The 15,854-nt window shown below is 35.6% G+C and overlaps 1 protein-coding gene across 1 annotated transcript in view; it reads right to left on the bottom strand.

The window, feature by feature from the left end:
- Nucleotides 1-15,461, bottom strand: part of LOC135684192 (WD repeat-containing protein 44) — a 40,997-nt gene extending 25,536 nt beyond the window's left edge. Inside the window, exons 1-10 of the mRNA XM_065199634.2 lie at nucleotides 15,270-15,461; nucleotides 11,479-11,515; nucleotides 8,982-9,239; nucleotides 8,220-8,484; nucleotides 7,822-7,937; nucleotides 6,885-7,021; nucleotides 5,341-5,424; nucleotides 4,430-4,497; nucleotides 3,011-3,072; nucleotides 2,366-2,446 (exon numbers count right to left, since the gene is read on the bottom strand). Of these exons, the coding sequence (XP_065055706.2) occupies nucleotides 2,366-2,446; nucleotides 3,011-3,072; nucleotides 4,430-4,497; nucleotides 5,341-5,424; nucleotides 6,885-7,021; nucleotides 7,822-7,937; nucleotides 8,220-8,484; nucleotides 8,982-9,239; nucleotides 11,479-11,515; nucleotides 15,270-15,331 (1,170 nt within the window). The 5' untranslated portion in view covers nucleotides 15,332-15,461. The remainder of the gene's footprint in view (nucleotides 1-2,365; nucleotides 2,447-3,010; nucleotides 3,073-4,429; nucleotides 4,498-5,340; nucleotides 5,425-6,884; nucleotides 7,022-7,821; nucleotides 7,938-8,219; nucleotides 8,485-8,981; nucleotides 9,240-11,478; nucleotides 11,516-15,269) is intronic.
- Nucleotides 15,462-15,854: the final 393 nt, after the last annotated feature.

Here is a 15,854-nt window from a genome sequence, read left to right as displayed (position 1 = left end):
TTTACAAAAAAATGTTTGGTTAGACAATACGTAAAACAAAATCAGTTTAGTTGCAAAAAATATTAGCAAGTTAAGAGCTAACTTCTATTCCTGGACCGAGAATTCTGAGATTCGCCCTAAAGATTAGTTTATCAAGCAATTATGGCACTTTTCTTGCTATGGCTGCAAGGCTTTATGAACTTAAGGTAGAGAACACTGTACTGTAGCACTGGATGTGGCAGCAAATAGGGATAAGATAAAATGTATGGTGTGTATAGCCAGCTTAATATCAGCAGTTTGATGTCCAAAAGCAGCTATAAATTCAGTCGAGGTCTCATAACTGTTCATATAGTTGTTTCGATAATTTTTTGGCTAATTGTTGGCAAGTTTGATCATTGTTCGCCTTTTTCTCCTGTGGCTACTAAGAACATTTAATTACAAATTTTGAAATGTTTCTCATTAGAGATATTTCCCAAAATTGCAACTTAAAACTTTTATGCAAAAAATGGCAGTAGTTTCATCTATTTTGCAAAAGAAAAGAAATACAAAGGTTTTTATAGAAAGGATGAATAAAACGTCTTTGAACGTCTAGTCTACTTAAGTCTTCGAAATAGAATGGCCAGAAATGATAGGAGCATTAGTAGTGTTACGTCTTCTGCTTGAGGGGTTCAACCCCCCCCCCCTCTCCTTGCTGACAATATTTGAGAGTCAAAAGTTTGCTCAAACCCGTGTCCAACATGTCAAATCACAATGGACAATTGATAAAAGGAAAAACGCGCTTAAAATAGTCTCATCGATGTACTGTTCTTCTGTTTTCGTATTCATTCATTTTTCATTCATTCATTTAATCATATTTATCCACAATATCTATTCAGTTCTTTAAAAGTAAATTACAATAAAAAGTTGCAATTTCTATTAAATTAAATAAAAAATAAATGCCCTAAAAATATCAATAGAATGGCCCTAAAAACTGATCTTCCATGGATTCGTGCATCTAATGTTTGTTAGTTCAAAAAGTGATGTTTAAGCCTTTGTTTGAATCGTACAATGGATTCGGTATATCTAATAGGTTTTGGGATACTATTCCAAGCTTTTGGACCTGTGTACAAGAAACTTTTATTGGTATGTTCTAATTTTAGTCTATGTACATGGAGACCTTTGCTGTTTCTCGTGTTGTATTTTGATATGACAGACCTTTTTATGTACTTATTTTGTAGGCCTTCAAGAAAAAGCTGATTGACAATTCTGTAGGCCATTACCGCTCGGTCAAAGGTCATCAGTTGATTTACTTCTGGGAGTTCTTCTTCCAAGCATCCATTCCCCTCGCAGACTCTTTCAGATCGAATGCTCTGTTCTAATATTTTTGCAGATTGCTTAGCTTACTATCAGAGAGGGCTTCCCATACCACCTTGGCATATCTTGGCTTTCGGTAGGTGCTTGATACACATTGATGATGTTTTTTATTGTAAGATGTTTTTTAGTTTCCTGGGCGATGAAAGGCCGCTAGCTAGTTTACATTTGACAGGTTTGTAGTGTTCATTCCCGCTTAGCTTGTCATCTACAGCAATTCCTATCATAGATACTTCGTTTTATGGACCTGTTTTATTATAGTATCATCCAAATAAAATGTTGGTAACTCTGGCAGTTTGCTTTGTCTTCGGGGATGGTCAACCACCATGAATTCAGTTCTCTCGGGGTGTATACTTAACTAATTTATTCTAACCCACACTGAGATATTTTCTAATTCCGCCTGAAAGTTCTGTATGAGATCTCCAAGCTCATTCGATGAGAATGAGACTTCAGTGCCATCAGCATATAGGTTAATATTTGAGAACTTTAGGCATTCTCCAAAGACATTCAGATACACGATGAACAGCAATGGGCCTAGACAGGATCACTAGGGTATTCCACATGCAACTGTCCGGGAATTTGATTTGTGACCGTTTAACATACGAAACTGCTGTCGATACTAAGTTTACATAAAACTTAACTCATTTCTTAATTTCGCCAGATAATGGAAGGGATTTGTAAAGCAAAAATATGTTTGGCGTCAGTGGAATAACTCTTTGCACTCTCTGTTGAGCTGCTTCAGCGGGGGTCAAATGCGCTGCTTCAGCGGGTGTTTGAGATTTTTTAGAACGAGGAAGAAGGTGGGCGTAGCCGAGAGTAGGCACGAGATTAAATACAGAAATAAGAAACAAGCGCAAATGGGCATGAAATATTGTTATGTTTCAGTTTAAGTATAATAATCTGAAGTCATAAAATATTTTCTCTTACACTCTACAAAGGAAATTGCCCCAGAGAAAAGAGAAAGAAAGGAAACTACACATCTGCCAGTAAACAATTGTTATGATGGATAGAAGAAAATTCATCAAAGGCAACTTACCACTTGCTCGCCACTTAGATCTTGCAGTAGGTGGATCTTTTCAAATGCCCGTTTATCTCGTATAGCTTTATGCGTTTTTCTCTATGATAAATTGCAAGTAGTTGTTACATAGGGTTAAGAAAATGTCTACGTGGGGACGAATATACACCTTATTTTCAATTGCAAGGGTGAATGTTAGAGTATATGAAAAGTTACAGATTTTGAAGTTCTGGGGAACCTAACGGTAAGAATTGTTTCTAGGTTTGTTTTAGATACTTCCAGTGCTCGAATATTTCGCTTTATAGATACAAAACATCTGTCAGATGTGGACAATTCTTTGATGGTTTAATGGTGCCTTATCTGACTAAACCTAGTTTTTCCCCTAACAGTTTCAAAGAAAAAAATCCTTTTTACCGATAACATATCATTTCCGACTAAAAAATAATTTCTATCCTTTGAATTATTAAACTTTCCAGCCTTTAATGAAAAATATAAAAGGATCGAAAAAGATTTTTCAGATGTGAGTAACTATAATAAAAGGTCCTTTAAAATTTTGTGTAGATGTTAAACACTTCATCATAACGCCCTGAAGTTTCCACGGGCTGCAGCGCCCTTTTAATGATTTAAAATTTTTTTTAAACAACAACCACATCAGAATGAACTTACTTTTATGTAATGACTATCCTGGTTTTCATCTTCGTCGCTTGACGAGCTTTCGTCTCTCAAGGCTATGGAAAGTACGAAGAATCCTTGAAACTTTACAAAAATCATCAAAAATTACAAAAACTCTCTAAACTTTACAAAAATCATTAAAATATGAAGAAAATAGCTATGAAATTTGACAAAAACTCTCCAAAATTTACAAAAATACTAAAACTTTGCGAATATCACCAAAGCATTGGCAAAAATCACTCGAACGTAAAAAGAAATTACTAAAACTCAGCAAAAACATAGATGACTATGAAACTATGAAATAATTTGAATATGATAAAATTAATCTCTAATGCAAAGTGAAATCATACATTAAAATATATATATAATTGTTCAAAATAAAATAAAAACAATAAGTATATGGTGAATTCGAGAGAACAAGCAGCAGACTCAAAATTTAAGCAAAATTTATACTCAGTAGCCTTCTGAAGTAACAAACAAAACTACACAAAATCTTGACACGATTAACACATTGTACTCAAATCCTTCTTCCTACTCCTAAACTATCTTCCTATTGCCGACCCCCCCCCCAACCCCTATTCCCCCTTCGGATTGCCGACGACCATCTCTCGGTTGTAAAACAATATTTGTGTCTTCTAAAGAAACGTACGAGTAAGTTTACACAAAGCTATTAAAATTCCAAACTTCGGAAAAACTAATGAAGAATGTTTTACTCTTCTTAAGCCCCGGTCAAACGAACTGTACATCGCACTGAGCAACACTAAACATTTGCAAAGCTACTCGGCTCTGCTCAGCATGCTGCTCAGTACAGTTGCATGCTGCTTCACCGCGCAAGTTAGGCAAGCACGAATTGAGCAAAGTTCAGGGTGGTCAAATGAACTGAGCATCGCTCAACAACACCCCGAACAAAAGAAATGTTTGATAACTCTCTCAACATTCTTGATCGCCGTCAAACATCTCCGAGCAGGACTGAGCAAGACTGAGCAGGGCTGAGCAAGTGTTCAAACGAACTGAACTTTTTACTGAGCAGGCATGTTGAGCGTTGCTCAGTGAAATGTTCGGTTCGTTTGACCGGGGTTTTGCGGTATTTTACACAACTTCCTTCTTGCACACCTTCAGAAAAATTATTTAAAATTGAAAAATTATCATCCCCGCAAATACAGCAAATTCCAGACAAACTGAATTCAACCACTTTTTAGAGTATTTCTAAAGTTCTCTTTGTTGCACAATTAACTTCAAAAAAGAAATTCAAAACCAACGCCACGTTACAAAAAACGTGACCCGTTTTTAGTGAATATTGCATTATCGAGCAGTTTTTTAATCACCTTATAGAATCTGAATCACTGTGCTTTAAATAATTAAATAAATAATTAAAAAAAACAAATCAGTATTATTCAGATCGTAATTACATACCTTTGACTTCATCTGCTACAGATTTTATTTTTTCCACAGTTTTACCCCAAAGTTGTTTTAACTTTTTCCTTCAAAGAGAAGAAAACATTCGATCATAAAGGCCTTATAAGCTGCAATTTTACAGTGTTTGAAGCCGATAAAGACTTTATGGTAATGTGAATCAACTACTTATTACTCTGGAAACCAGGCATTGCCATTATTTGCAATGATTTTAGAATGACATTATTCCTGACAATAATATTGAAAGGTTTTTTCAAACTTAAGTCAAACAAACATAAATAACTGCAAAGTTCAGCGACGTATTAGAATTTAATATGTTTCTTCATTAAATTTTGAAACCTTGCGCCTTTTAGAACCATCTCAAAAAAGGTCCACTCTGGTCAACGATTTCCCTGTTGAATGAGCATGGTCAAGAGCTACAATGCCTGCCAAAATACTTGGAATACCCAGAAATTTGTGTTGCATTTTACACCTTTCATCTCTTTGCCGAAAAAAAATTACCATTTCCGCCCTTTTCCCCATAGAGCAATGTTGATAGTATCGAAAAATATCATAAAACAATCGAAAAAGAAGGTACTTCCTAATTCCCTTACCTCTTTTATAGTAAACCAACATTGCTCCGTGGGGGAGAGGGGGCGGCTTAATTTGACCTTGCAAACTGACGTCAGTGTTTCAAAACTTTTGGCAGGCATTGTATCATAAGTTGTGTATCATATTTTGTGCAATTTTTCGTTACTTTTTTACTTTTTTGTGTCATCTAGCCTTCTCATAAACTGGTTTTGCATTAAGGGGGAAAACAAAACCCTCCTCAACAAAGCTTCTACCTTCCCCTTACCTGAATGACTTTATGAAAACAGTTAAGCAGTGAACTTGCAAAGATATAAAATATTAAGAGAATAATAAAACCTTACCCTTTGCGCTCTGTTTTAACACTCGGTGCAATAGATGTGTCTGAAAGATTTCCATCTTCGGATGCAGCAATTGAGGCCGTATCGCTAGAGAAATTATATGCATGATAAAAAGTCATCTACCGTAAAGACGTTAATATAACACATTATGAAATAGACAATGTTGCCTGATTAGGGCATCAAGCGTGAAAATGTGAGTTAAAACTCACAATCCTCTTGTTTTACGCAGAAAAGTGTGTGCAGATCTGCTTACAAAGGCTATCGGTATTAGGTGATGGCTCATACAACTACTGATGCAAAATATGATTCTATCAAGTCATTATTCGATAGTTCAGTTTCGATCTGCAAAGAGGGGTTTCCTTGTATCAGCGTTTAGTTTGAAATATTTGCTCTTTAGAAGTTCTAACATAAAATGAGCAATAATGACTTGAGGTTCTGATTTAAGATCTAAGTTCTGAGTCAATATTTGCGTCGGGAGATTCCAGTTCATTATTCTTAAATCGAACAAAAACATTGCAAAGCCTCGGGCTTTTTACAATTGCAGCAGTTCTGGATGCCATTTGAGAGATATATTTAGAAGACTTCATAGTTATTATATCATAAACATACCCATTATTGAGGTATTGAAGTAAAAGCAATGCTTCTTAAAATTGCAGGTGGTAACAAAAAAATATTCTTATATTTACAAAAACTTTTATTACTTTCTGAAGGAAACAGCTATTTGATGGTAAAAAAACCCTATTTTGATAGGAAAACTAGGAAATATTTAGTCACTTTTCAATAAATGAGGAAAAAGACTTTCGGAAAACAATAGGTATTTCACACAAGATTCCCACGGGCAAAAGGTATTCACATCTCAAATCATCCTTTTTAAGTACGCGAAGGAATATGTGAATGATGCGTTGAAACAGAATACAGAAGACTGTTATTGCAAGAAAAAGATTAGAATATAGGAATGAAGTACTGAAATTCTAAACAGGAATCAGCAAGAATTTTGCGGCCAAGATGGTCAAGAGCAACATTATAGTATAATTTTTACTTCACTAGAGAAAGTAAAGCTGCCAGATGTGGATGCTTTAAATCTTCAATAAATCATAAAAAATATTTGGCATGGCGCCTGTGACTCTAAAAATACTAATTAAAGTTTCCGATTTAGATTGTGTAATGAGCACCTTGTAAGGCGAGAAAACAAATCAACCCTCTTTAAATTATATTCTTCGTATCTGTTTTAAACGATTAAGAACACGCTTTCTCTACTAACTGGTTTAGCGACTCAGCCTTTTTCTGATTTTTAGGAAAATATTACAGGCTCATACAATCCTGTCAAAATGAAGCTTAAATTTTGTACCAAAGAAATCTTTATTTTTTTGTCACTGGAATCTATAAACTCCATATGCAAAGGATTCTATTATGTTTGGGTAAAGGAAAAGTGTTGTACTAGACATTCTTACAAATCAGAATGTGCTGAAAAATTGCCTCAATATTCACTGCAGTTTCCATATTTCTACAAAACCGACTATATTTCATTTATAAAAAAATTTTCATACCCTTCATATTCTGAGGTGAGTCTCATGATCTGCAATGACATCGGGTTGACACATTTTGGGAGCTTGTCTTCCGCAAGACTCAGCGGGACAGTTTCTCCCGTATCCAGATTTTTCACAATGACTTGTTCTAAAATTTCCTAAATTGAAAAAAACATTTTTTTGAGTAAATCGCAGAAAAGCGATACTTTTATAGATGCAAATTTACCAGTAAAATTTCCCAAGCTGAGCGGTTACGTACAAGAATGAACAAAACTCAAGACAGAACTTAAGACAGAACTTAAGATAGAACTTAAGACAGAACTTAAGACAGAACTCAAGACAGAACTTAAGACAGAACTTAAGACAGAACTTAAGACAGAACTCAAGACAGAACTCAAGACAGAACTTAAGACAGAACTTAAGACAGAACTTAAGACAGAACTTAAGACAGAACTCAAGACAGAACTTAAGACAGAATGAATCGAATCCTAAATCGAAAGCAGAAAGATAGAGCATACGAACTTTTACCGTTCAAACCCTAGACATTTATTACTCGTCTTCCAAACGTAACAACAGTATGCAATAAAGAGACAGTCAATTAGGAACTAAAAAAGTCAAACACACAAATGAGAAAATCGTTCTTTCCTTTAACGGGAAAGGAAAAAGGGAGAATGGGATAAAACTAACTTACTTTCTTATAATAGAAAGCAGTACACAAGGACTAAAAAGGTGCTAAAAATATCAATTTGCTCAGCAAAACTTGAAATGCCTTAAAGTAAAAGTAAAACACTGCAAACAACGTTTTGTTATTGTCAAGTGTTGGTTCGTCATGTTTGGCTTTTATCAAACGCAATAAGCTTATAACGAATCGTTTTAAAGCTACTTTCAACAAAATCAAACAATAAGAAACTGTGTTTGGTTTTCGATGAATTTATATACAAAAGAGTTAAAAACTTACAATATCTGACAATGGTCGTCCTGATGATGACGTACTTCTAACTATTTCTTCCTGCAGCTTCGCAGCTCCTGGTATTTTTAGATTTCCCAAAGAAGCTCGCAGGGGTGTAGTTGAGCCTGAAATACACGAGGAGATACGTCACTATCAAGAAAATTTTGATCGCAGGCTATTTGCTTAGAGACTAGGGTAGAGCGAAAAAGTTCACATTGAAATTGAGGTATAGCTAAAACAGGGATGTAAGTTATTTCATGATTTCCTCCTTCTTATCTTCAAATTCCCATTACAGGGTTTTTTCAGATTTGTTGTCATATCACAATAGCATCATTGTCATTCCTCGAGTTCAATTAACTTGGAGATCATTCTTTGATGCAAGTCTAGGCCATATAACTTTATCTTACCGTCATTACTCTTTTCCAGACTCGTTTTGCTTCCCGCTGGACTCTTAAATTCATCCAGGTCCTGGTTTTTCACTATGTCAGAAGCACTGCCCTTAATCAACACCTCATTCATGTCTTTTGCATCTGAATTCACTGTAATGCACGGATGATTGGCGGTCGTTGGGCTCTGCGATTCGGTTGGCTCGGGCTTTGAAGCCGGTTCTTTTATCAGTTTCGGTTGGCTTTTAGGACGTGGTGGTGGGGGCTTCGGGGGCGCTATTTGTTCCTGAAGGAAAAATACACCACACTTGTTTATTAAAGGCACTACGCATACAAATTAGAATGAGAAACCTTTATAATATTGTTCAAATCAAAAAATTAAATGCAGCCGTACAGCATAGCATACAATGGAAAATTATCATTCAATCTAATAAAGTCTCTCCATCAATGGATAATAACTGGTAAATACAGCTCATCAACATAGAATCAATAATCTTAACATTAATGATATCAAGTAATTGATATCGCAAGCATTTTAGCAGGCCCTTATCATAAGCTACTATCTATTAAGGATCTGTACCATTAAGAAAGTTGCGAAAACGCTAAAAACATTCTTTAAAAGTTTTCTTTAAAAAATATTATCGAAGCCATTGCACATTTCTTAAGCCTCGCAATCTGCCATCAGTCCGCACTCTTTGAGAAGTATATGCTCCTCACATGTCTTTAGAAATCGGACATCCAGCCAGATATGTTACAAGGTTTCAACATAACACATGAGATTACCTGTGATTTGGCAAGAGCTTCTTTCTTCTGCTGTCGTTTCTTTCTTGGTGGTGCCACGGGTACGGGGCTTCCTTTGGCAGCTTCTCCATTCTCAGTTTTCAATGGCTCTGCTTTTGGCGGGGATGCATCAGATGGATCTTTTACAGGATCCTGTGCAGGGGCTGACACTAAAGAGAGGTTCGTATCCTTAGCCACCATGTCTCCGCTTCCTTTAGAAGATGGAGGCTGTTTGGGAACATCGATAGTCTCTTTCTGAACCTGATATATTAAAGATAAATTCAATAATGAGCAAGAAAATAAATATCAAACAACGGCGTTGCAGTGAGTAGGAGCGGCGTTGCTAATCCTTCTCGATAAAAGCAACTTTTAATAATTTGTTGAGAATAATTTTGTAAGGATTCAAGTTTCAAATTGGCTTTCTAGACACCTTCCTCGAGTACAGTCTAGATACGCAAAAACAAATGTTGATGATGGATTCAACGAATAAGCTAGAAGAGGAGAGTGCACGAAGCTGATTCAAGAAGAAAAAAGAAAAAGGAACAGGAAAAAGGAAAAAGATAAAAGAGGGGAGAGAGGGGGGACGATAAAGAAGGAATAAAAAGACGATTAAGTTGGAGGTGAGAAGAAGAAAGGGAAAGAATGAAGAACGATTATTAGAGGACAAAGAAAAAACACAGAAAGTAAAATTTCAGGTAAGAAAAACATGATAGCAGAAAACCTAAAATTTGAAAGAGGAAAAACCCAATTGAAATAAAAACACAAGAAAGTTGAGTTAGGGGAATGTGGAAGTAAAGAAGGAAAAGAAATGGAAATTAGATTCTCTTCTTCTTAAGTTTTAAATAACACCAGGGTATGAGCAGAGCGGCAAAAATATACTGCGATGCAAAAAGATAAATGGAAAGGTCAACTTAAGGCAATTTGTAGTTTAGACCTTGTCATTAGAATTCATGCAGACTTGTCCCTCTCAGTCCCTCGATGCAATTTCTGACAATCATGGCACAAAAACTTTCTGAAGCGATTAGATGTCATTACCAAATACATCATCCATAAAAAACTTATTCAACATCCTTAAAAGACACATTTATCCAAAGGGTTTCTCGGAAAATTTTTTTGACACTAAAAGTAATGAAAGGTTGTACCTAGGGTATAGATTAGGTCTTGATTAGAACAATTTACATTAGTTTGTGAAAGCCATTGTATTTGAAAGAAGTGTCTAGTACTAAAGAACACGATATCGCTTCAAAGGGCCAAATGAATCATTATTGACATGCTATCAAAAACAGTAGAAGGAAGAACTTGAATTTTAAGGCTACGCTCACACTACTCCGTATTCGTTTCGCTCCGTTTTCGTTAATGAAAACGCTGTCTGTTCACACTTATCCGTTTTCAAATAAATACAATTTGAATACGGTATGTGTTCACACTAATCCAACGAAAACGCTGTTGGTGGCCTCATTTTTGAAAAGAGGCGTTCACGAATCCTCAACAAATTGGCGTCAATAAGTGAAATTAAATAAAAGCAAATCGTGAAAAACTTTGTTGTAACAGGTCAATAGTGATCTCTCAATTTCAAACTTTTAGAGATTTGGTGTGCTACAAAGCACGTAATTTGTTGCCGTTGTTAGCGTATTCGAATGTCTCCGTTTTTGGTGTTCACACTGAAAACAGTGCGTATTCGATACACACCGTATTCAAAAGTGTCCGTTTTCATTTGTGCATTCATATGACTCCGTTTTCGTAGCAGAGTAGTGTGAACGCAAGACAAGAACGGATAAGTCGTATCACAGAAAGGTAAGCTTTAAACCCGCTGGTTTAGGCCCAGCAGAAACTGGACTGTCACCGGATCTATATTTCTCGGTTGCACTGCAAAGCTTTTCAAACCTGTCTTCCTATAAGACACCCTTGCCGCACTTGATATGATATAGACTAGACACCTTCAGACGGGAGAAGATATAAATATCTGGTGAACAATTGATGTTTCTACATCTCTTGTATCTTATCGAAACTATTTTGTGCACCATGAGGCCTCCACCACATTTTAGAAAACTGCTTACAAAAAGGCAATTTGAGATTAGAATGATCGCAGGGTGGCGCCAAATTGTAGAGAACAGACAATTGAAGTGGATTCTTCTGATAAGATATTTATAAACATTGGCCTAAGTTGTCTCAAAACTTTTTTAAAAAGAAAAACTATAAGAACGAAACACATTTGAAAAATTGCAGTAGAAAGACAGTCAGAGAGCACTGGCTTTTATAAAATTCTTCAACCACGGCAATCAAATGCAAAGCAAACGGCTACATCTCTTAAAAATGAAAAGTTAAATGCTACGTCCAAGAACCGCAGCTCTTAGTCTGTGATGACGTCATAGCAAACATTTATATAACAACTCTCTCTGGGACCTATTCTATCTCTTCTACATGGAAATGAACAAAATACCTTTCCAATAAAACCATTCCATAGATTGGGAGAAATGATTCAGAAAAGATATTGACATACCTCTGAAGAGACATTTTTTTCTTTCTTATGGGCTTCCCTGAAAAGAAAAAACATTTCGATTTTATTGTACCATGGATGCAAAATACAAAGCAAACCTGATCCGGAAAAGGAGATAATAAAATAAAAATCTAGGTCACGCCCTTTTTACTGTCAGAAAACCCTCTTTTATCGTTAGAGAACGCTGATTTTACCAATTGCCAACACCCATGCCTAATCCTTCTTTATGTGAAGACAGTTTCAAAACCAAGAAGCAGGTCACAATAAAGTACTTGGCCAAAATACCTTCCTTTCTCATACACTTTCTTGACGAATTTTGATAAAAACAAAATTGTTCTTACCAAGAAGTTCTGTAGCACCGCCATTGAGCATTCCCAAAATATTCGAAATTGGAATCAAAATGAATTTCAGACCAAATTTGCAATATTTATCTTTGACAACCACTAATCTGGGAAAAAATATTATCACACACTCCGGTCCTTGCAAACTCAGAACCAGAATCCGAAGAGTCAATTAAGCAGAGAAAAACAGACAGAAGGTAACAGGATTTATACTACTGTGGCTTTTCTCTGGCCAGCAAAAGCTATCAGATTCAGACCCTAATACCTTGCCAATTTGCTTGATCTATTATTCTAAGAAACCATTTTCTCGATAGTTAAAAAAATACATTTATATGAAAGTGATTCCCAAGAATAGATAAGAAAAAGTTAAACAAGGTTTATTAGATTGCAGAAACATACAGTGAAATATAAAGAGAAACTGTCAACCTTACAAATATCACAATGAATGACCTAGTTTATGCACAGTCAAAATATCCAAGAAATACAAAGGATTCTTGCTAAAGACAAATGTGACATTACTTATAACTGTTTTGAGAAATCTCAACTATAAAAGTGTAGCTTTTGATGTTAAAAAAATTCATGATATAAGGAAAAAGCTTTGAAAATACATGCCCAAAAGTTCAAGAAGAATGTGCACCATTGTGGTTAAAATGAGCTTAAAATACTTTACCAAGGGAAAGAGATATGGAATCCAGTAATGAACAAAGAGCATGTACTCTTTTAAAGTAGTCACATCAAGGGCTGACATGGTTTATTGGGGGAGCCTCATTACATTTATGAATGTGGTAGGCCCAATTAAATTTTTGAAAATTAGTGTATCTTTAAAAATATGCAAGGGGGGCCTCAAGCCTCTTGGCCCTCCTCCCAGCTATCTCAGCCCTTGAGCCACATACTACTGAATCAACAGACAAAAACCAACTAGGCAAACAATGATACAAATCTTGAAATTATCAAAAATATATAAACAAGCAAATTGTTAGCCAAATGCAAAATAGCATTTACTAACTAAAAGGATAATTTGAAAAGTAACAACCAGAGAAATGTGCAAAGAATAAATGTTTTCTGGAAGACATGACCTCTTGTGGGACCAGCTCTCAATTTTAATAAGTCAACTTTAAATATCAATGTATGCAAAGAGAGAAAAGCCTATTTCTAGAGACTGTTTATTGATGACATCATACAAAAAGTATCCCTCTCTATTTTCAGGTATCATCTAAAATCTGGAACCCCCCATCTCAGTCAAAGTTGTCAGTCAAGCCTAGTCCCCTCCCCCTTTATCACTGGGGCTAGGCTGGACTGACCCCTCAGCAAGAATAGGGCAAACTCTATATATTCAGAATAATTTGTTTGGTTCAGTTGTCTTAAATGGTTCAGGGTATGGCATCTTTTTGAGCCCATTCAATTTGTACCCTGGCACCTACAGCACAAAAATAACAACCAAATTTCGAAAGGGACAGTAATGATAAGGTTTCCTATTATCTTACAGCTATTGTCTTTCAGCCTATGAATCACTAGCAAGCAGGATGTGGAACTTGAGTTCCAATATCAAAGTATCAAAGGGGGTGGGGTTAAGAATAGAGGCAAGATTGATCATCCTGTCTGAAACTTATATTTGCCCCCATGCTACTCATGAGACTTGTGCGGATGGACCTATTGATGCCGACCTTGCAGGTTACACTCCACATCCTTTATTCATGCCAATCAAAAAGCCAGATAAAAAGGTATGGTTTGTATCAGCAGTAATGGTGTTAACAAATGACACTACAAAGCAAGAAAATGTCTATTGAATATGAAACTTGTGCATTTGTGACTCTTGCTCAATTGTGATTCCAGATATTCAGATATGCACATTTTTATCTCTGGGATAGATTCGGTGTATGCATCTGTTAGAAAATATGCAAGCAAGGAAACTTGATGTTAAATAGCTACAGCAGAGATCAGGTTTAGCATGTAGAAAGAGCATAAGGCTATTACTGCTTACTTATTCATCTAGTACCTTTATTAGAATAAACCTGTCTTTTATATCTTTATTATCACAACATTATGCTGACTCAAATTGGAAATAATACCAACAGCAAACTAAAGGAAATTCAGAATAATGAAAAATGACTCAGAAGTGGAGTTTGGTGTAAGTAAAGTGTGGTAGGGTCACAAACATCTGTGAGTCAGGATTATCACTCATAAGCTTTGAAATGTCATCAAGCAAGACTCCATCTATCATTAATTTATTTCATTCAAACTTTAATGGTTATTGTCAGTCAGGCGGTTAATGTATTTGCACTTGGTATTTTATTAATCAAAGTTTGTAAGGTACAAATTCATCAAAGGTACACAAAATTAAAAAACCCTTCAGTTTGTACTTAAAGTCGCAGGCCTTTTTGCATTCAAGTGGAAGTCCACAAATTGAAATTTGATTTGTTATCAAGATCAGCAACTACCACAGAACAATGATAATTTTGCATAATGTCTATTAAAACATTTTTCACTGTTGTTTATCAAGAATGGTAAAAATGATGTTGCTATATCAACATGGTCTATTAGGGTCCAGTGTGGAATCCATGTAGCTTATGCCGGAGATATCCGGCGTAGACTAACGATTTCCCATTGTCTTTCTATTGTTTATTGGCGTATGTCCAGCGTGAGTTTCACATGGATTTCACCCTGGATTAGGGTATTTAGGATCTTGCAAATAAACATTGAAAAAATTGGAACGTTTATTGTTCAAAAGACATTGAATTTGTTATTATTTCAATTATTTTAGGAAATATCATCTCATTCACTCCTATAAAAATAGCTTTTTCATTTTTAAAGTTGCAATTCATGTTATTAATGGTTTTAATGATTCTTTGAAAAAAAACAAACAAATATTGATATCATAGGTAAAAACATTTTCTCCTATACCTATAAAAATGATATTTTCTGTAATATTTTACTGCTGGCATACAGTAGTGAGTTTAAGGCCCTAAATATGCCGATAAATACAATTCACTTTCTTCGATGGTCTTGCTATTGTCCTTCGATCTCTCATGTCCCTATTATTCAATTGATACATTGTCGAAAAATGGACCATTGAAAAATGGTATAGAGCCAATATTACCTTTCATGAAACCCTGAAGCGACTTTTGCGGGCTGATTTAAGCCCAGAACTGAATCAAAGGCCTTAAACATGTAAGAAACCTAAATCAAACACTAGATGACGAATTACTGGGAACAAAAAAAGACCCAGGAGGATTTGTCCACACAGGTAGTGACCTGCATGTGGTCTGGGCGTCATGAGAAACGGCGACAAGTCGGATTCAGCATATAGGGAGTGTTAAAAACAAAGTGATCCGGTTATATCAAAGTACAAGAAGTAATTTATCAAGTTCGTTATGTTGCCGTGCAGGTGTTGAAATAGAAAACATTTCCTTGTTGTTTTACTGGTGATTTTAATATTGAAATCAAAACACTTACTTTAACGGGGAGAGTTCTTCAGATGCATCATAAAACTCGTCAGTCTCACTGTCACTTGCCATGTCAGCTTTTGTTTGTGCTTCAAACTATTAATGCAAGTTCAAGTTGTTTTCCTAGGCACACAAACTCCGTTATCTCTTTCGGCGTTTGCAACCATCTTGATTTGATACTCCTTAATCTGATTTTTTACAGGGATACAAACCACTTTAAAACTTGATGACAAGACCGTTAAACGCCCGCGGTGGTGCCATAGAAAAACTCAGAATGGGGGGGGGGGGCAGCTCCTACCATGGGTTTGCGATTTACCTACAGATTTTTTGAAAAATCAAATTACATCAACTTTGTTCTCACTTCCAAACACTCCCAATACCAAATCACTTGTTATCATTATCATATCTTCATATGCACCACTAGACATAAAGTATCATTCTTCAAAAAACTCTCTTCAGAAGAATGTGTGGTCCAGAAATATCTCGAAAATAATTTCTTGTGAAAGACACTTGCAAAATAAGATTTCTATATGCTACCTTGGGTACCAGAGTTTCTGCGAATTAGTTACAGAAATATATTTTAAAGCTAATCTCA

This window comes from Rhopilema esculentum, chromosome 21 (assembly GCF_057945365.1).
Source record: "Rhopilema esculentum isolate cy_ngs chromosome 21, ASM5794536v1, whole genome shotgun sequence".
Taxonomy (NCBI): Eukaryota; Metazoa; Cnidaria; class Scyphozoa; order Rhizostomeae; family Rhizostomatidae; genus Rhopilema; species Rhopilema esculentum.
The sequence above is the reverse complement of the archived record's forward strand: the minus strand, read 5'-3'. Positions and strand labels throughout refer to the sequence as shown.